General features: G+C 44.1%; 3 protein-coding genes across 7 annotated transcripts in view; 1 reads left to right on the top strand and 2 right to left on the bottom strand.

Moving 5' to 3' along the window:
• Positions 1–1,188: 1,188 nt before the first annotated feature.
• On the bottom strand, positions 1,189–16,959 carry NHERF4 (NHERF family PDZ scaffold protein 4). Of its 4 annotated transcripts, XM_020984830.2 has the most exons (12): positions 16,870–16,959; positions 16,519–16,546; positions 16,213–16,286; positions 15,612–15,823; positions 15,150–15,339; positions 14,917–15,053; positions 14,125–14,329; positions 13,590–13,786; positions 13,235–13,501; positions 12,815–13,015; positions 3,157–3,282; positions 1,189–2,664 (listed from the first exon to the last, which is right to left on the bottom strand). In XM_020984830.2, the coding sequence occupies exons 1-11, from the start codon at positions 16,883–16,885 to the stop codon at positions 3,166–3,168; spliced, it is 1,644 nt and encodes a 547-aa protein (XP_020840489.1). In that variant the 5' UTR covers positions 16,886–16,959; the 3' UTR covers positions 1,189–2,664; positions 3,157–3,165. The 4 variants fall into 4 exon arrangements, 3 of the variants coding, with proteins under 3 accessions (XP_020840489.1, XP_078003019.1, XP_020840490.2); XR_002324089.2 differs by lacking the exon at positions 16,870–16,959 and having other exon boundaries at positions 3,157–3,250; positions 16,519–16,687; XM_078146893.1 differs by lacking the exon at positions 16,870–16,959 and having other exon boundaries at positions 16,519–16,687.
• Positions 7,738–11,218, top strand: DRC12 (dynein regulatory complex subunit 12 homolog). Its single transcript, XM_078145697.1, is given in 8 exon segments — positions 7,738–7,804; positions 8,551–8,616; positions 9,065–9,126; positions 9,128–9,185; positions 10,040–10,132; positions 10,385–10,423; positions 10,426–10,514; positions 11,024–11,218. Coding segments are annotated over 8 exon segments (669 nt in total).
• Positions 16,960–17,042: 83 nt separating the features above from the next.
• NLRX1 (NLR family member X1) overlaps positions 17,043–20,683 on the bottom strand; it is a 29,677-nt gene continuing 26,036 nt past the window's right edge. Inside the window, exons 9-12 of one of the 2 annotated variants that reach the window (XM_078146892.1) lie at positions 19,237–19,488; positions 18,299–18,574; positions 17,256–17,289; positions 17,043–17,129 (exon numbers count right to left, since the gene is read on the bottom strand). In XM_078146892.1, coding sequence (XP_078003018.1) covers positions 17,106–17,129; positions 17,256–17,289; positions 18,299–18,574; positions 19,237–19,488 — 586 coding nt within the window. In that variant the 3' untranslated portion in view covers positions 17,043–17,105. Of the gene's footprint in view, positions 17,130–17,255; positions 17,290–17,597; positions 18,575–19,236; positions 19,489–20,683 lie in introns of those variants that run through there. The other variant, XM_020984827.2, reaches the window with a different exon arrangement.

Genomic DNA, 20,683 nt, shown 5'->3' with positions numbered 1-20,683 from the left:
AAGAAATATTTAATACCTATTTTATATAGGGCACTGTGCTAGGAAATTAACAGAGTACAAAGATAGGATGTGGTGAGTACTAAAGTAGTGGAAAAGAGTACTAAATTGAGAGTTGGGGAATCTGAACCTAGTACTTGTTCTGCTCTTAATTCAGAGTAACCTTGGACCAATGACTTCCCATCTCTGAGCCTCTGTTTCTTTATCTATAAAATGAAAGAGGTGGATTAGAGATCTTTAAGGATCTGGTCCAGTTCTCATTGTCTGTTTTTCTGAGTGCTGTAAGACTAGTATAATGTGCTGTAGAAATTCTGAGGAAGGGAAGATCATTTCCCATTGAGAAATTCAAAGAATGCTTCATGGAAGAGGGAGTATTTAGGCTGGGACTTGAAGTATGAGTAGGATTTTCACTGGTGGAAAGGAGAAGAGGGGCAGAAGAGAAGATATTCCACATGGAGAAAATAGCATAAACAAGGACAAGATGGAAAGCACCTGCCATGTCTGGGAATTGCAAGGAGCACTGTTTAGCTAGGACCTGTAGTAAAGACAAAAACTGAGAGGTATATTGGGCCAGATCATCAAGGCCTTGACTAAACTGCTGAGTGCAGAGAGATGGAGGCCAAAGGCAAAATCTTGTGAAGAAGGATGAAAGATGATTATGAACAATAATATCCCACAAAGAAAGATAGTACAGCAAAATGGATAAAGTATTAGACTTTAGTAGGGAAGACTTGGGTTCAAATTCTACCTCATACTTACTAGTTGTATGACCATGGGCAAGTCACCTAACCTCTCTGAGATTTAGTTTCCTCATCTGTAATATGAAGATAATAAAACCTGTAGTACTTATCTCACAGAGGTATTGTGAAGCTCAAATTTGACAGGGCATGTAACGTGCTTTGTAAATTTTAAAGCACTATATAAATGTCAATTATTGTTATTATTGAATAATGGCCTAAGACCATTTAGATATTTGGTAGGCAGTGAAAAGTACTTGAAGGATGTAGAGTAGCATAATGATATGATCTAATGGTGGATTAGCTTGGGGGTCCTATCTACTTATTTGTAGAATTAAATCAATACATACTCTGATACTTGGTTACTTCAACATAAATGTGGGGGAAAGTGAACACAGAAAAAAAACATGTGGGAAAACATGGCTCAAGAAGAGGAATGAAAGGAGCCAAAGACTTATAGACTACACAGAAACTTCATGCCTTTATATCATGAATACTTTCTTCAAGAAAAAAATTGGTAAACACTACAAATAGTGAGCACCAAATAACATCACACACATATACACACACAAAAAATGGATATTTTAACAGACCAAAAAGACTCATTCTTCATATGGGATTTATCCCTGAATCAACTGTCTTTTTCAGTCAGATCACTGACTTGTCAGAGCAAAGATCAGAATAAGTAAAGAGAAAGGGACAGGGAGCAAGGTAGGGGAAGGGGGGAAGGGTTGGAGAGAGAAAAAAAGGAGAAAAGGGTATGGCATCTAATTGAAGCAATTCAATCCTGAACTATCTCAACAAATAATTGGTCATAAATAATGGAAAATAGGCAAGAGAAATAACATCTGCATTGATTATAATAATATTATATAGAAGCTTAACCCATGTAAATAAATTGCCACCACAAGACCAGAAAGTACCTGAGTTCACAAATAGTTGACTTACTTATGAAGTGGAAAAATATGGTGGTCAAAAACAACATGGATTTTGAATATAAACTTGTTTGTAAAATCTTACAAATAAGGATGAAAAATTGTTATGAGGAGTGTTATCTAGTGGAAAGAATCAGTAAAGGGGTAATATTGGTTTAAAGAAAACTTAGCAAGCAATCCAGTTAAGCAAAATCATTTCAAGGACACATAAAAACAAAAATGCAAGAAGGAAAATAAACAGAAAAACTGTGAAAGATTTATAAAATTATAATTGTTTTCACCCCAAGCAGATGGATTCTAACATTCCCTACTGCCAGCTATTTTCTCAACATTTTAGTGACAACTTAGCCTCCCATTCCAGAAACCATACTCTGGAGATTCCCCCACACCCTTTCCACCTTAAGAACTTCTGGCATGGGGCTGGTTCCTCTGTCCAGACTGGTGACTGTCTTATCTGGATCACTATTTCAGTCAGATCCCAGTCTTGCTTCACTTCATTCCCTATTCTCCCACCTTCTTAACAGCCTCACCAGCAGCCACATGTACCATCCCAATTCCTCAGATCTGGAACCATGATGAAATCAACTGTGTCATTTTCTCCTAGAAGGGATATATCTATCTAAGCTTCTGTGACCTCATTTACACTTCTATAATGTTGAGAACCAAAAGGCCCTCTTCCAGCCCATCACTGCCACTTGTATGTTGTTTCTCTCTGTTAGAATGTAAATTCCTCCAAGGCAGGGATTGCCTTTCCTTTTGTATTTGTATCCCAAGTACTTCACGAAGTACTTAGCATATAGTAATGCTTTTTCATTCATTTATAACATCATGGTTCCATATGTGCATATAGATATGGTATTAAAGTATGACAATACTATAGATGGTATTAAAGAGAACATTTGAAAGGCAGCTGGATTGGATCAAATGGATATACAGGAGATCCATGCTGGAACTAACACAACTGTAAATTGATTGAAGGATCAATGTATGGGTATCTAAAGAAAAAGGATACAAAATAAGGAGTTATCTTAGATCTTATTATATCTAATTATTAATTAATATCTAAATTAATATCAAAAAAGGTGAGAGAACATTAACAACTACTGGCCTATACATCTACTTTGCCATCTATGCAAAATATTTAAGAAAATAATTTACACACAAATCAAAGACATCTTTAATGAGGACATTAGTGCAGGATTCTACAAGTGATATTCAATAATGGACCACACCCTTACTATTCTGTGATTGACTGAAAGACAGAAAATATAAGAGCCCACCGTTCGTGTTTGTTGATTGTCAAAATGCATTTGATTTTGAAGAGTAAAACACCATTTTAAAAGCTCTTTTCCAACAATGTGTCTCCCATCCATACATCAAAAGCATTAAAAATTTAGTGAGCTAAAACAGCAGAAATAATCCTTGTCAATGACCCTCTCTGATCACCAACATCGGGTGAGGAATAAAAAAGGGAGATGTTTGCTCACCAAAAATGTCTACTGCTGTGTTGGAGCTGATCCAGTATGAAGTCCAAGTTGAAGTTTTTGTTCATAGTTACTTTGATGAGGTCCACAGATGCTCCTGTTAATGGATGTTATCTCAATTTCATCATGCTATAAAACAATGCAGAGAATACTGCAAGATATAGTCATAACACTTTTTAAAATAGTTTATCCATCCATTCAAGAAAGAACAGGAAAGAAGAAAAAAAGAAAGCAGGAAAGAAGTGGAAAATTAATTTCTATTGCCCAGATTATGACATGCATTTGGATGGATGATTTATAGAGCTTGTTCTCTAAATTTGTGTCTCATTACTACTGTCCATAAGTATGTATAATTGGAGGGCAGCTAGGTGATGCAGTGGATAGAGTGCCAGGCCTGGAGTCAGAAAGATTCATCTTCCTGGGTTCAAATAAGACATTTACTAGCTGTGGGACCCTGGGCAACTCACTTAGCCTCAGTTGCATGATCTGTAAAATGAACTGGAGAAGGAATGGCAAATCACTCCAGTATCTTTGCCAAGAAAACCCTAAATGGGGACACAAAGAGTCAGACACAACTGAACAACAAAATGTATATCTGGGGCAGACAGTTCCTGTGGACACTGAATTAGGCCCTGTACAAATGGACAATAAGATGTGAGAAGAATGGTCTGGATTGCCTTCATGAAATTTCAAATCTCCTTTAATGACCTTAAATGTCTCCTGAAAACAATAGTCCATCTTTTTAATACTAATTTGTTATTTGTTTTGCTTTATGGTAGCAAGAAATGGAATACAAAAGACTCCAAATAATAAAAAATTTATATCATACAGAGGGCAATGTAGAGGTGAATGGTGGATGTGAGCAGATTGCAATACAAGGGTTTTTAAATAACAAGGGTAAAATATATCATCAAGGAAATGTGTGATAAGAAAAAAAGATGGGCTAGTTACTTAATAAGTTTAAAGGATAACAAGAATCAAAGTGAATCACTGGTATCCATCTTCAAGATGTCAAGAAAAACAAGGAAGGCCTCCAGTACACTGGGTGGATCCCTGTAGCAAACTTATGGGAGAATATGAATAAAAGTCTCACAACTTGAGAAAGCATAGATGGATTGTTTTCTGCATCACTGGAGGGAATACCCAAATTGATGACATCAGAGATCCACTTGGAAGTATTTGAGTACTATAATCAAGAGTATATTGGCAATGCTTTGTAGAATATATTAAAGAAAGAAGATATAAAGGACAGGAAGACTAATTAGTAAGGCATTGAAAAAGTCCAAATGAGAGGTAGCAAGGTTCTGAACTAAAGTAATGGAAGTGAGAATAGAAAGGAAGGAATAGATGCAACAGGTACTGCCCAGGGGGAATCTATGGGATTTGGTGATTGATTCATATGGGGAACAAAGGAGTCAAAGTTTTCATCCTGGTATGACTAGAAAAATGGTGAACCACTAACAAAAGCTGGGAAATTGAGAAAAAGGGTTAGTTTTTACAGAAGATAATGCGTTCAGTTTTGTACATGTTAAGTTTGAGAAACTAGAAGAACATCCATATGGGGACATCCAGTATATGAATTGTAAATGCATGACTAGAGTTTAGGAGAAAGGTCAAAACTAGATATTTAACTTTGGGGATCATTAGTCGAAAGCTTACATGTGGATGAAGTTGACAAGTGAAAGAATGTAAAAGACAAGAGGGTCAGTGACAAAACCCAGGCCTCAGACAAAATAAAACCTCAGCATTTCCAGATTCTCAAGTTCATCAAGATTTTAGATTTGAAAAGTCCTTATAAATTGTCCAGTTTAATCACTTCATTAACAAGTGAGGAAACTACAACTCAGAAGATTGTTATCTTCTCAAGGATGTGTAGCTACTTAGTGGCAGAGTTGTAACTAGGATCCAGATCACTGCAGTCTCATTCCATTGCTCTTTCTAGTATACCCTAGTCATTCTGAGCAGTACTTCTCATTATGTGTGTTCCCTAACTTTTCTCTAAGTCTTATTTTCCATGTCCTTCTGTGCTCTAGGCTCCCTCACCAATATGCCACAGCAAACCTCAATTATAAAACTTACTACACTATAAGCTCATTGAAGATAAGTGATATTTCATATTCATATATATAAAACAGTGTCCCACATAATGGATTCATAACAAATGTTTGATCAGCCAAAATATATATAGTAATACTTTTTGTAGGAGCAAACAATTGTAAACAAAGTATAGGTTCATGAGTTGGGGAACGGCTAAATAAATTGTGGCGCATGTAATGGAAAATTACTTCATCATAAGAAATGCTGAATATGAAGAATACAGGACACACGGAAAGCCATGAACTGATACAAAGTGAAGTAAACAGAACAGGGAAAACAAAATGCAGAATGAATGCAGCCTACATAAGGGAGGGAGTTGGGTTGGACCAACTCACCCAAAATTATACTCACCCAAAAAAGTAATCAGACAGGAAGCTAAAGGGCAAATAATTAGGTGTTAATGTGTTAACAAAATGCTAACACTCTGCTACCCCTTTTTGAAATGTGTGAAATTTTCCCTGATGTACATAGAGAGGAAGCTTACCAATGGCTGCTACATTAGCCATGCCCTTGATCACCTTTAAAATGTGAGCTTACTAAGCTCTGCAGTCACTTGAGACAGGAAACAGTTCGAGGAGTGGGACCTTTGCCAGCAAAAGAAATAAAACTAAGAATTAGTCCTGGCAAAGGACATGAGCTATAGAGAGGAGCAGACCCTGGGAGTCCAGCTGAGCAACAGGAAGAAATGCTGTGCCAGAGGGGGAGCACTGTGAAGACTAGATAGAGAACAAATACTGAAAGCATGAAGTTGCCTTGATCACGCTACTACTGTACTTTGTTCCTATTCTTTCCATATATGCTGTATGTATTTGTAGGTATCCATACCCTAGTTTAATAGGAGAGATGTTTTAGGGGCAGCTACGTGGTGCAGTGGCTAGAGCATTGGCCCTGGAGTCAGGAGGACATGAATTCAAATGTAGCCTCAGACTCTTGACACTTTACTACCTGTGTGACCCTCGGCAAGTCACTTAACCCTAATTGCCTTGTTAAAAAAAAATAGGGGGAATGTTTTGTAGCTACTATCATCACTACTCTATCTTAGCAAAAGCCAATTTTTTGAGGTAATTGTATCTACTGACCAAGTTAAGGAAAAGCTCATTGATTAGCGCTCCTAAACTATAGTTTCAGCAGTGCAGACCCAGAGTACCCTGCAAACTGATAGCAATGGTGGCCTTCTGGAGAGGTAACACAGAGTAGGTGCTACAAATATAAATGGAAAGAACAACAGCCAAAAAAATCTTTAAATTGAACAGTGTGTAATTATAATGACCAAGCTTGGCAAGAAATGAGAAAAGGTATTTCTCCTCCATCTTAGCAAAGTCAAGGGGATTATGTCTGTAGAATACAGCACAGATTGTTGGACTTAGCTGATGTGGCAGTTGGTTTTGCTGAAGTCTGTTTTTTTGTCTTTTTTAATCTTTGTTAAAAGGGTTGCTTCTCTGAGTAGGGGAGGGATATGTTGAGAGAAGAAGGTGATATAAATAAAAGTATATCAGTGAAAAGTAAAACAAAACCAAAAATAAATGATGAAACAATAAAAAAATGCAATAAAAACATGTTATTTTAGAACTAGAAGATTACTCAAAAAGAAGAGATGAGAAAATTCACCTCGTTTTTTGCAGAGGTGGGGAACTATGGTTGTAGGTATGTTGCACATTATACTATCAAATGTAAATGTATTGGTTACTTTTGCTGAGCTTTTTTTCTTTTTTTCTCCTTTGTTACTTGACTCAATGGGTGGGGGAAGAATATATTCAGAGAAAGGAAGGTAATATAAAAGCAAATGGTAGCAAAATTAAAAAGAAATCTTCTACCTCAAACCTTTCATCTTGCCAAACAGTTATACCAAATACCAAATACCAAATAGTTATCATTACTGTTGTCATCATCAGCATAAGAAAACTATTTTTAAAAATTTTTTTAATTTACAATGTTCCAAATTGATGGTCTCCAAAAAAATCTGAACTAATCTTCTCCAAGTCATTCTTCACCATTTCCCTCTGGGAAGTAGAATAGGAGAAGGAGGTACATGGAGGGTAGGAATAATCTTACTAATTAATTTTATCTTCCTACAAACTCCCAGGTTTCTTGGTTGCTAGGACAGAAGGCAACCCAGAAACTCAACCTTCCTGCCACTATCTCCACCTTCTACATTGCTGATCTGGATTGGTTCCCCTAATCCAGCCCCTTCCTCAGTCTTCCAGCTCATTGGGCCATCCACTGCTTTTCAACATGAGTTCTCTGGAGAGACATACCAGAGAAGAGATAGGAGGCACAGCTGGGAAGGTACTTACAGGTACTTACAGGGGAGGCAGAGAAATACTTTCTCCAGAAGAGGACTTAGAGGAATCACTTTTTTACATAGAACCTGATAACCTATTATTATTCTACCAAAGAGAGTCACCTTGAAATGAGACTAGAGAGGGCATCTCCTTAGTACCCAGAGCTTGAACACAATGTGCCCATTTCCTCCAATAGGACACCAAGATGCCACCAAAAATCAAAGGAAAGGGATCAAAAGCTGGGGGACAGGAAAAGAAAAAGAAGAGTCAAGGTGAGTCAGGTGGGTAGAGGCTAGTGGGAACGATGCCAGTACTCTACACATGAGAAGCTGGGACTTTCTTGGCTTTGTCTACCTAGCATCCCTTAGAGTCCTGATCCCCTTCCCCATGGTGGAATTCTTCCTCCTAGCCTTGGTTACTTCATTTATATCAAGGGAACCCAAAGAGTAGGGATCCCCAAAGGGATGGGGAAGGATGAACTTGTGTCAGTTTCTCCAATTGAAGACCCATCCACATGTCTTCCTAGGGGATCAAAATTCTGCATGAAAACAAAATGCAAGCTCTCCTGGAGTCACCACAGATCCAGAATCTCATCTGGGTCAGTCTAGCCTATTTGTGACCACTTAATTTTTGTAATTGTCACTATCTCCTACTCCTGTACCACCAGCTCCAGAGAGACTTGCAAGTGCCTACAGCAGGCACTTTTAGTTTTAATCCCAAGCAGATCCCCAAACGTGGGGGTTAGAGGTGGGGGAGAATGACAAAGGAGAAGCTATAATAGTTTAGGCCCTTTGTCTGGTTTCCATGAAACTGTCCCCCACTTCCTGTTTTGTAATATAAGAAGAGTCATGGACTAGGAGTCTGAAGACCTGGGTTTTTTGTTTGAATTGCTCTGTAACCTTAGGCAAATTCACCTCACCTCCATTGTTTCGTCATAAAATTAGGAAGTTGGACCAGATAATAAAGTCCCTTCTAGCTCTAAATCTATGATCCTATGATTCCTTCTTGCCAAGGACAGATGCTGAAGCTGAGATCAAGCATAGGAGAACAGCCCTGGAGCTGGAGATCCTCCGTGACCATCTGGGTAAGGGGACAGTAGAGGAAGTGCCCCTAGGAGGTTATTATATTCCCCTTTACTCCTTGGAGAGCAGAGGTGGTACCTATTCCAAATTCTCCCCCAACTAGATCCTAGCTAAATAGATAGTTCAGGGAGATTGTTTATGTAGGAGGTATAGGTAATGAAGGTTAGAATTAGAATTAATTATAATCCTTACAGAGATATGAGGATGTCATTTTCCATGGGCCAGGGTAGAGAAGAAATTTGTTCCAAAAGAGTGATTGGTAGACTCCAGGGCTGGGGGAAATGGAGAAACCCCTAAAACATTGGGCAAATAGGAGCTTGGAGCCTCCAGGAGTGGGAAGGAGAGGAGTCTAACAGTGGGGGAGGGGGGTGTTGGCGAGAGGATGACAAGATATCCTAGGAGAATGGGATATCCCATATGGGCTGAGAACTTCATTGCTGCCACCCCCAGCTCTTCAGCAGGATGAGACTCACCAGGCCATAGCCTGCAGAGAACAACTCCGAGAGAGGCTGCCGAGAGTTGGAGGCTGAGGTGGAGGGAGCTCAGGGTGATGGACAGGCTGTGTATGCAGGTAAGAGGAGAGGCCTCAGACTGTAGGACAACTTATTACCAATTCTGTCTTTGGGCTTTGTCCACTCAGCATAAATTAAATAAGGATCTTAGAATCTTAGATTCTAAGATAGGATCTTAGAAAGGGATGTCCCAAAGTTTGTGACCCCTCTATCCCACAGTGATTGTAGAACTGGAATGGCACAGGGGACCTGGTTGCCTTTCTCTTCTCTATTTGATACAAACTTCTGCCTTTTTGATGACTTTACAAGCAGGTTTTTCTATATCTATTATCACTAAGCCATGGGAAGGGGTTTTCCAAGTCAAATTCCTATGCTATCATCCCCAATATGGAGTATCATATTCATTTCTGGTTACCACATATTAAGAAGGACATAAGTTGGAAAGTATCCAGAGGAGCACAACCAGGATGGAGAAGAACCTCAAGATCATGACCTAAAGATTAGATGAAGGAACTGGGAATTTTTAGCCTGAAGAAAACTTCTAGGGGAAATGTAGCTGTCTTCTAATATTTGAAGAACCATCCCATGAAAAAGGGATTACATTTGTTCTTCTTGGCTACAGAGGACAGAACTAAAAACAATGGGTAGAAGCTTGAGAGTAGCAAATTTAAGTGTGATAAGGAAAAAAACTTCCTAAAATATAAATCTATCTAAAAGTAGAATGGGCTACCTTAGAAAGTAGGATGTTCTCTCTCATGAGGAATCTTCAAGCAAAAACTAGGTATGTTGTAGGAAGGGTTCTTGTTCTGGTAGAGATTGGACTAGATGGCCAGTGATGTGTCTTCCAATTCTAATTCTATGATCTTCCTTACTGGGAGTGCCTCCCACTCCTCCTCCCATCCCATACCCCAAGAGATGAGTTGTCAGTACCAAGCCCTGAGGAAAGAGGCTGAGACACAGAGCCATCGGCTGGAAGAGGAAGTAAAGGTCCTTCGGAAAGAGCTAGGTATCGATTTCCGTCTCCTAGGTGGGTAACTGATCAGTCTGTGATCTGAGAATGGGGTATAGCAGGGCTAGAACTGGACCAGTGAGCTGAGGTTGCCAGGAATGAAGGGATGAGACAGCACTCTTAGGTGAGACATCCCGTGGTATTCTGTCTCTTGGAAAAGTACAAATGGGACAGATTCTCCCGAGGCTGCTGAGCTGCCCCATCCAGCGGGCTTCACATTCCTCATTAATCCTCTTCCTGGCTCCCTAGAGGCATGCCAGAGAGAGGCAAAAACTGCCAAGGGAGAGGCATAATGGCATTAGCAGAGCAAGACAAGACCCTTGCCCAGCTCCAGGCCTATTTGACAGACACGGAGGCTAAGTATGAAGAAATTCTACATGTAAGGACCATCCAGCCGGCATTGTTCTTAGACCTTTCCCTCCTGGATCTTGGCACCCTTTCCCTGGGCTCATGAATCAGCTTCTAACTAGCTCTTCACATCTCACTGGGTTAGACAAAACCTGACTAGGAGATAGGCTACAAGGAAGAGACATTTGCACAGGAGCCTGGGGTCCTCTACCTCTCTCAGTAGCACATGGCAGGTAGCATGGTTAATCTAGGCCCCTGGCACTAAGGGCTTTAAGAAAACAGAAGGAGCTGGCAGTTAGGTAGTGCAGTGGATAAAGCACTGGCCCTGAAGTCAGGAGGACCTGAGTTCAAATACAGCCTCACATCAAACAATTGATATTAGCTGTGTGACCGTGGGCAACTGCCTAAAAAAAAAATCAATTTTTAAAAAGAAAGAAAACAGTGGGAGGTAAGGTGCAGTTCCAAAGACATTGTGGAGCATCATTCACTTATTCTCTTCTGTGGGGCTGAGACCAAGTAGAAGGTGATCCTCCTTTACAGCACAGCCTGGCTCAACTCTTGGCCAAACTGACCGCAGCCAAGCTTGAGTGGAACACGGCTGCTCCGAGGCTCCACGACAAGCACAAAGAACAGCTTCCAAAATTTGGCCTCAGCCCTGGGCCTCTGAAGCTGGCACTCGTGGACTTTAGGGCCTTCGGGGCTCCCGATAATGCAGGCTCTGTGCTGCGCCACTGAGCAGCAAGGGCTTTTCTCCTCCCCAGCCCTGAGTCCCTTCTCTAAATGAAGCTGGCGTGAGGGAAGGCTCTCCTAGTGGGGGAAAGCATACCGGGTGGAAGGCAGAACCATCTAACTAACGTTTTATCTATTGAGTTGTGGGGAAAGAAACATGGGCAAACCCAATCCATTTGTAGAAGTAATGCCCCCACTCCCCTCCTCCCACCAAGACTCAAGGAATCTTGAGGCAGCTAAGTGCTGCAGTGAATAGAGTGCTGGGCCCAAAGTCAGGAAGACCTGAGATCAAATCCAGCCTCAGACATTTACTAGCTGTATGACCCTGGGCAAGTCACTTAACCTCTGTTTGCCTCAGTTTCCTCAATTACAATATGCAGATAACAGCACCTACCTCCAAGGGTTGTTGTAAGGGTCAAGTGAAATAATATATATAAAGTGCTTAGCACAGTGCCTGGCATACAGTAAGCACAGCATAAATGCTTATTCCCTTCTTCTTCCTTCTTCTATTCCAACACAAACACAGGCAACGAGACTTATGGGAAAGGCTAATTTCAATAGGTTCTAAGTCTACATCCACCAGGGCCTTGTTGCCCTGGAATCCCAGTATCCCTTGCTTTCTCCGTAGGTCACAAGGGAAGGAAGGAAGGAAACAAGCATTTATTAAGCAGTTTACAAATAGCTCACTTGATCCTCACAACAACCCTGGAAGATAGGTATTATTACCCCCATTTTACAGTTGAGGAAACTGAGGCAAACAGAGGTTAAGTGACTTGCCCAGGGTCATACAAATAGTGTCTGAGGCCAGATTTAAACTCAGGCCTTCCTGGCCCCAGGTCCAGAGCCCTGTGAATTGATCCCTTGAAAAGGGAGATATCACAGAGGGATTATGATACTGGTCTCCAACTTTAATTGAATGTTCAACATCATCAAACATCAGCGGCGAGCACTGGACCCACCCCTCAGATACAGTACAGGAGATCTTAGTCTCTGCAGGTCCTACTGTCCCACAAACAAGCTTTCTCTTAGGGTGTCCCCTGGCCCTCCTACCAAACTCTTGCACATTTCTCCTGGCTAGGGAATACGGATAGGAAGCTGCTGACAGAGCAAACCCAGTACATTGGGCAAAGCTACTTCCCCCACCCTTTCCCAGGGAGTGAAGCCTTGGGAAAAGAAGGAGATTTATCCCAGGAGGCCTCTGTAGTCCTTTGAGGACATCCCATCTCTCTAGCCTTTGGGCTGAGGAATTTCCATCCACTCCTGAAATAAGGAGGTGTATCAGACAAAGTAACAACAGACAGATCCACACCAGATAAGATATTCTATAGCCTCTCAGAAGGAAGACTCCAGTCCTAGGTTTAGAAATAAGAGAAGATAATGATTGAGAACCTAGAATCCAATGGCCACTTGCTTTCCTCTTCCCCACCCCCTCAGGGCAGGAATCCCCATGAATAGAGTATAATCTATTCTGCAATTCAGTTCCCCAACCTTGGTGCCTTCTGTCCTGTCCATCTGTTTAATACTGGGAGGTCTATACTGTAATCCCTTCTCTCTCTGCCCTCCCCAGCTTCACTTCCTTTCTCCCCACACTTGAATTCTCACCTTTCCTGGTTCTAAAGAGCTGCAGGTCTCACTGCCTCGTCTGCCCTGGGCTGCCAGCCTCAGATGAAGGGGCGGCTTAGCATCACTCAGCTGCTGCATGACTTCGAGAACATTCTCCCTACTCACAGATTGTCCATTCACCTCCAGAATCACATCCCCCATACGAAGTCCTGCTTGGAAAGCTGAGCCCCCTGGAGTCACCTGGGAACAAAGGCCAATCAGCTGAATCAGATAGGGTACAAAGGGGGAAGGGCACAGGAAGAATTGGCATCCCTAAGGGACCATGTAATTGTGGAGATATGGAACACAAGATAACACGGAAGATGAGATGTGGACTGGGCTCTCTATGGTTCTTGAAAAACTGGGAAGGAGGCTACTTTAGGACTAGAGACTAAAATCAAGAGATCAAAGGTATATCACCTGGGAAATGATGATATTAGGCTTGTCAGCCCCCCAGCTGAGTTGGAAACCATAACCACCATTAGGCCCTGGGCTCAGAAGGCATTGACAGAAGCTAGGTAGGGCAGGAGGAACAAGGGAGGTAGAAACTTCAAGTGGTGAGGCCAGATCTGTTGCCAAGGATGCTTGAGCCTCCTCCTGGGTTACTAAAGGAAGCTTCTGGGAAGAAGCTGGGTCATCTGCTTGGGGACTAGCATCCTCTAAGAAGAGGAGAGGAGATAAGCGGACCTAAATGGAAAGAAAGAGAGAACAAACCTCTTGTTTCACTGTCTTGATACCTTCTAGCTTCCCTCCTCCCCCAGGTGCTAGGTCATACCATGCTGTAGAAGCTGTCAGCATCTGGGTCCACAACGATCAGAGAGAGATGACATCCCTGGGCCCGAATCCTGGTCACAGCCTCCTCATGGCCCAGTCCCTCCACGCTGTCCCCAGCCACAGCAACCAATCTGTCCCCAGCCCGCATCCCAGCTTGGTCTGCTGGCAGCCCTGGATCCACCTCCCACAGGAACTGCCCTAGGATACAGACACGTTCATTGCTCCTTCCCTCAGCCCAGAGTTACAGATGTGGACATCCCAGGATGGGTAGACATTGACCTGTTGCTTGAATGGATATTCTCCTGAGTTGTATGGGGACGGCATATATGCCAATACATACATGGAGAACACAAGAACGTATGACCTTAGGCTCAAAAGGGGACATGTTAACAACTGGGTATAGGAATGGAAGGAAACATAGCTCTCTCCACATGCCTGGAGAGGATAGGTAGTTATTGGCTTATGTGCATGCCCACCCCTACTTTTCCCACCCACCCACCAGTCTCATTCCATACTGTCCATGGTTCCCCACTCACCAAGCTGGCCATTGGGGCCTTTCTCCTCTCGAAGCAAGAACCCGAAGCCCTTGGGTCCTTTTTCTAGATGCAACTGGCGTGGCCGGGCAGGCAGTGCCCAGCCCTCAGCCAAGGGGGCAGCCAGGGGTAATCCCAGATGACGACACTGCTCTTCCACTTCTGGCCCTGCCACCAGGAGGGCTACCTTCTCCCCACTCTGCCGAAGCTGTGGGGGCCCCCAGACTGGACATAAATACCCAACAACCAGAGAGTAGCTCAAAGCACATGCTTCCCCAGAATCCTCTCCTCCCAAACACAGGAAAAGAGGCATTGAGGGTGGTTGGGTCACCATGCACCATAGTGGAAGGATAGGAAGAGAAGAGACCTGGTCTGAAACTTCAAAAGAGGGGTCAATGTTCAGCACAGGATCACAGATCTAGAGTTAGAAGGCAACTCAGAGACCATTTAGTCCAAACCCTTCATCTTACAGACGAGAAAACAGAGGCCCAGGGAAACTGTGACTTCCAAAATTACACAGGTGGTGTACATCAGAAGTGGGATCTGAACCCAGGTCCTCCGGCTTCAGAACCAGTGTGCTTCTAATTATAACATCAAAAGCACATCCTCCAATGGTAAGGTGAGATTAGTTTAGCATGAGAATAGGTAAGGAAGGAGACACCTCTCTTAGGTAGAGAAGATCCTTCACCCTTCTTCCCACTTTCCCCACCTATGGATGTGCTGACTGAAGGGAGAAGACAGGACTTCTGGATGTCTAGATGGGGAGCAGAAAAGGCAGAGGAAGAGGCTCTGTACCTTTCTGCTGAGCTGACTATGTGAGAAATTCTCCACACTGTTCCCATTGACTTCCAGCAACCGAGCCCCCTGGGGGATCCCAGCCCGCTCTGCTGCTCCTCCGCAACTCAACGTCAACCAGAAAAGGCCCCTTTTTCCTGGGAACAGGGAACAGGGTTCAGGGTGCTGCCTGCCCAGAACTTCTCCCTGACTGCCTGTCACCCCCCATCCAAATCCTCAGAACCAGCTCACACCGTGGGTGATACTAAAGCCAAAGCCACCCTCATCTTTCGCCACGTGGCACAGCCGAGGTCGGACACCAGAATCCAGGACAGGACAGAGACGGGCACCATCTGTCTGATGAGCACGAGCAACCTCCTCCATGTTCCCTGCCAACACTATCAGCAGCACCCGGGGACCGCTAGCCCGGATTCGCCGGACCACCTGGGCAGGGAGGGAACCAAGGGAGCTTCTGAAGGAACACCCCTCAGGATATTCATGTCTGGGCATATTCCCATTTAAACAGCCTCACTTTTTCCTGAGAGTACCACTTGTCTCTAGATCTTCCCCCAAACTCCTCTCTTCCCCTGGTCATTTCCTGTGCTAGAAAGAGAGAACTCAGTGGTGCTTAGATAACAATACCTACTACTCCAGTGAGTGACCAACCTGCCCTCTGTAACTCTCCTTGGCACTCACCCTGTCCTAGACAACCTTACCCCATAGTAGTCCTCATGCTCCACAATGTCCCCATTGACCCCCAGGATCCGGTCTCCATCCTGAAGTCCTTGGCGCTGAGCAGAAGTGCCTGGTTCCACCTTTCGGACTATGTGCCCAGTCTGGCCCAGCTCCTTATGCAGGCAGAAGCCAAATGTCCCCCCCACCTCTTTGCTCAACAGACAGAAACGGGGGCGCTGACGGCCCCAGAAATCTGTCAGGGAAAGAGAAGCCAGACTCAGAGTGTGAGGAAGAGCAGTTTATCACCATGGGCACTGTCACTATTCCATCTCCCAGGGGACACTACTTTCCCCTCTAGACCACAGGTCAAAAATACCACCATAGGAGAAGCAACTGGGAAACAGTGGAGAATAAGGTGATTCACACATTTATGGTGAGAGTGCCTGTCACATATAGTACAGGGTTTAGGGCACTCTAATGGCATGGGGATGGGGGAAAACTGACAAGGCCCCCATAACTGACTGGATGTTCTCAGGGGTGATGAAAGAAGGTAATTGCTATGGAGATGAAAGTGTTTTGGGGAAACTTGGGGTACTTTTTATTTGAGGAGAATAGATGAATTTTGGGTTCAGAGAAAATTACCAAGGTGGTCATGGTCATCAGCTAATGAGAGTGCAGGATTATCAATCCCCAGCTTGGGGTTAAATTTAAACTTCCTGTAAAGAGGCAGATGGAAAGGATAGTACCATCCTGGGCACCATGCCCAAGTCAGATTTCAGTAGAGCCCCGCCCCAAGCTGAAACCATCCCTTTTCTCTCCTTCCCAACCTCACCCCCTCCCCCACGAAACAGCAAAAACAATGTTCCCTATCTCCTCTTCCTTTCTTCCATCCCCCTCAACATAGAGGAGTAGGGAGGACATCTCCCCTCTCCTCTTTACGGAACTCACAGATTTAATGTGGCTGTGTCCTGGAGATCTGGAGGGGAAAGAGTAGGGTGAGGGCAAGGTACACACATGTCATCGCCAATTCTGGATTATACCACCAGAATGATCTTTCTTCATTGTATGAACCCCATTCCCATACTGATTACACCTTTGCCCCCTAGCTCCTTCTCTAACCCCAGGAGCTCTGGGTAGAGATACACATGGAACGTGAGTGGAGCAAATATTTATCCTGTCATAATTACTTCCTCCCCGATACCCCCACCTTGACCACTAACTACAAGGTACCAGGCTCCCCATCTTGAGCATCCCCCACCAAGGTCCCCTCCTTAGGGGACACTTCATTATGCTCTCTACCTGTTGCTGCTTCCATGTCAGGGCCGGGTGTTCAGGGTAGGGACAAGGTTCACCTCAAGCAGCTGACCCTCCTTTTCCTTCCCCAAGTCCCGCCTCCTTCAAGACACGACTGCCTGAGGTAATGGTTAACGGAGGAGAACCTTGCCTCTAGGGAAGTGAAGAACTTTCTCCCGTCTCCCTCCTTAGGCCCAACTTTCCCTAGAAGATGCCTGCCATCTGCCAATGTTCAGCCAGCTTCAGGAGTCTCCCTCTGGTCCATTCTGTATATTTCAAACCAAGAAGTACAGATAAAGTTGAGATGAACACCACCAGCCCTGCAGCAAACCATAGGCTACCATTTCTCCAAATTATCCCCCGTACACCCCAAAGCCTGTTGGCAGCCATACCTGAATGACTTCTGGGTCATGAAAGCACTCACAACTAAAATAGACAGGAAGGGAGAGAGATGAGTTAGCTCAACCCTCCCACCAACAAGGCCAGGCCCTCTGCTTTCAGCAGAGTGTCGGAGACAGTAGGAGAAGGAGAGAGAACTATGGGAAACTGACACCCTTTCCTGCCCCAGAGCTCTGGAAAGGGGACCCATGCAGTCAGCAACAGAGCATAGTTGGTTATTTACTAAGAACTGTCCCCAGGGTAATCTCTGGGAGGATATTGGGTTCAGCTAGCAATACAGTTTTTTTATTTTTTATTTTTATTTTTGCCAAGAAAGAAGAGACCATAGCATTAGATAGAAGACATATGTTTTTGTTTTTAATGGCGGCAAATCAGGGCACTTGCTTCTGGGAGCCACCAAGCTTTGCACATCATTGTGAGTCTGGGTAAAGCAAATAAGCAGAAGGCACCAATGGAATAAGATATCTGCTGACACCCTTTGCATCCATAAAGAGGACTTGCTCTGGCACAGAAAGGAGGAGGGGACAGTGGGGGCAGATAGATGGTCACTGTCTTCACAACCAATCTAAGTGATGTCTCCAGGAACAAGGGGCAAGCATGGGCCACATCAAGTAGAGGTGGCTGAGATGATGGGGCCTTCATACCCTAATTCTCAGGGATAGTGGAAGGGAGTGACTTGGCCCCTGAAAATGCTAAGGAAGAGCCCACCCTCCTCCATTGCTGTACACCTCCCCCAACAAAATGAGAGCAAACAAGTCGCACCAATACAGCTACGATTTCATGGCTGTGATCTGGACTCACCAGAGTTTAGGGAGCACAGATAGAATAGGCCATGTCAAGGCAGTGCTGCGACCATTCCCTCATCAACCCAAGTTCTAAAGAAGCCCTCTCAGCTCAGAGAAGGATCTCCCCACTACCATACACAAAGGCTGACAAAGGATAAGGGGGTGGGTGCCAATGACTAGGGCAACTCTGTGCCTAATGCCTGCCTCAGCTCCCTGGGCCACCTAAATGCTCCAACAGAGATCTGACTTGCCCCTCCACCCGCAGCAGCTGGGCTTTGCGCCAAGGATTAAGGGTAGCACCCCGGCTGTCTTCCAGGTCTCGCAGTAGCATTGATAGGTGGCACTGGACTCGGCCTCGCTCCCAGCTGTTCAAGTTGCGCTGGATTTCACCCAGGATCACAGACCAGTGCTCCGACACAGCTGTGCCTTCAGTCAATGATGCCACTACTCGGGCCCTTCCAGGGGTTGCACCTTCTAGCTCCCGTAGCTTCTTCCGGCCCTCTGGGCTCAGCTCATTGAAGTAGAGGCTAGTGAAGAAAGGGGGAACAGAAGGGGTGATCCATCAAGAGGCACAGTGGGAAAGGCAAAGTAGATAATAAGGGAGAAAGGACAGCAAGGCAATGAGAGGCAGTGGAGAAGGGAGACGTGACAAATTGGAAGTTAGAGAGGAGAGCATGGTGGCCAGTAGCGGCTTAAGGGCAGGGAAGTGACCAACCACAGGGCACAATGGAGACAAGAGCCAGTGTGGGAACTGGGCAGCTAGGACCCTGAGAGAAGCAATGATGGAAGAAGGTAAGGTTGGGACCAGTTCAAAGGGTTCAAGGTTGAGTACGGACTAGAAGAGTTTAAATTACGAGCATTAATCAAAAGATGTGAAGAGGGTGGTGCAGTGAATGGAGCCCTGGCCTGGAATCAGGAGGACCTGAGTTCAAATCCGGCCTCAGACACACAGCACTTAACTAGCTGTGTGACTCAGGGCAAGTCATTTAACCCCAATTGCCTCACACACACACACACACACACACACACACACACACACACACAAAATGTGAAGATTGAGGGGGAACCTCTACACATGTAGGTCTCAAGGGTAGTTGATCTAACAAGGAAAATAGGAAGAGTATCTGGCCTTGAAAAGATGGAAGCTAGGCCCAAGACTAGGGGAAGAAGGGAATGAATGATCACTCACTGTAACAGCTCCAGAGAGGGGTGTTCCCTGGCAGCCCTGGCCAGGCCAAGAGCTGCTGCATCACTTGCTCCGTTATAGGCCACATTCAGCTCCCGAAGCTGTTGGTTTCGTTCCAGGTGGGTAGCCAGCAGCTCCAGGCCTTCATCCGCAAGCCCAGTGTGCAGCAGAGACAAGTGGGTCAAAGAAGTGTTCCCACTCAGCCCTTCTACCAACAGGGCCAGGCCTGCTGCTGTGAGTGGGTTGTTGGAGAGGCTGCAGTAGGAGAAGGAAGGAGAGATATGAGAAACTGATGTCCCCTCCTGCCTCCGAATTCTGAGGAAGGGAGGTCACACAGTAGCAACATTTATTGAGAACCAACACCAGGGCCATCCCTAGGAGTGTGTTGGGTTCAGAGCTAGCAATACAGCTGCTCTCCTCTTCATGTAACATTGTCATTCAGGCGACATCTGTTTAGCAGCACAGGATTTAGAACTGGAGGAGGCCTGAGGGATCATCTAGGCAAGAGGTTAATGTTTTTTTAATAACGGACCCTTGTGGTAGTCTGGTGGAGTGTACGCACCCCTTCTCAAAATGATGGTTTCACAGCAACACTGTGTGATGATCACCTATAACTGACTTAGCTCTTCTCAGCAATGCAAGGATCCAAGACAATTCCAGAAGACTCATGATGGAAAATGCTGCCCACATCCAGAGAAAGAATTAGAGTCTGAATGCAGAGCGAAGCATACTATTTTCTCTCTTTTTTTTCTCGTGGTTTTTCCCTTTTGTTCTGATTCTCCTTTCACAACACGACTAATAGGGAAATAGCTGTAATAGGATTGTACATGTATAACCCATATCAGATTGCTTGCTGTCTTGGGGAAGGGGGTGGGGAGGGAGAAAAATTTGGAAATCGAAATCTTATAAAAGTGAATATTGAACTATCTTTGGAAAAAACCATGAAATACTATTAAGTGGGAAAAATGATGGTTTTAAATGCATAAAACAAAATATATAAGATTACAAAGAAAACCACTTATATTGAAGTAGCTATAAATTCATTTTTTAAAACCAAGTTCACAGATCATAAGGTAAGAATCCTTGATTTAACTCAACCATCTAATTTTACAGATAGGAAACTAAGGCTCAGGGGAGAAGAAACGGCTTGCTCATGATCACACAGACACTAAACAGCAGAACCAGAATCTGAACCAGGTCCTTTGATTCCAGATCAGTGATCTTTCTGCTACCCCAGTGGTGTCAAACTCAGATAGAAACCAGAGCCACTAATCCATACATAAGGATCTTTGCAGGCTGCACATTGACTTAGCCATAAAATATCATGTTATCCACGTTTTATTGTATTTTTATTTATTTTGTTAAATATTTCTCAAATACATTTTAATCTGGGTCAGGCGGCTCTCATTTTTTTTCCTCCAATTTCCAGAATCCTTTGGCTCTGCTGCCT

The sequence above is a fragment of the Phascolarctos cinereus genome, unplaced genomic scaffold (genome assembly GCF_003287225.1).
Source record: "Phascolarctos cinereus isolate Bilbo 61053 unplaced genomic scaffold, phaCin_HiC Scaffold_726;HRSCAF=1367, whole genome shotgun sequence".
Classification (NCBI taxonomy): Eukaryota; Metazoa; Chordata; class Mammalia; order Diprotodontia; family Phascolarctidae; genus Phascolarctos; species Phascolarctos cinereus.
The sequence above is the reverse complement of the archived record's forward strand: the minus strand, read 5'-3'. Positions and strand labels throughout refer to the sequence as shown.

What these genes read in the sequence shown, in the direction of transcription:
- NHERF4 (XM_078146893.1), bottom strand. Translation starts at nt 16,586, where the DNA reads ATGTGTGTACCTTGCCCTCACCCTACTCTTTCCCCTCCAGATCTCCAG. An exon ending in TGATGACCATGACCACCTTG is followed by an intron (nt 15,824 to 16,212) that starts GTAATTTTCTCT and finishes TTTCCCTGACAG; the next exon opens with ATTTCTGGGGCCGTCAGCGC. An exon ending in CTAATATCATCATTTCCCAG is followed by an intron (nt 13,016 to 13,234) that starts GTGATATACCTT and finishes CTTTGTTCCCAG; the next exon opens with GTGACTCCAGGGGGCTCAGC.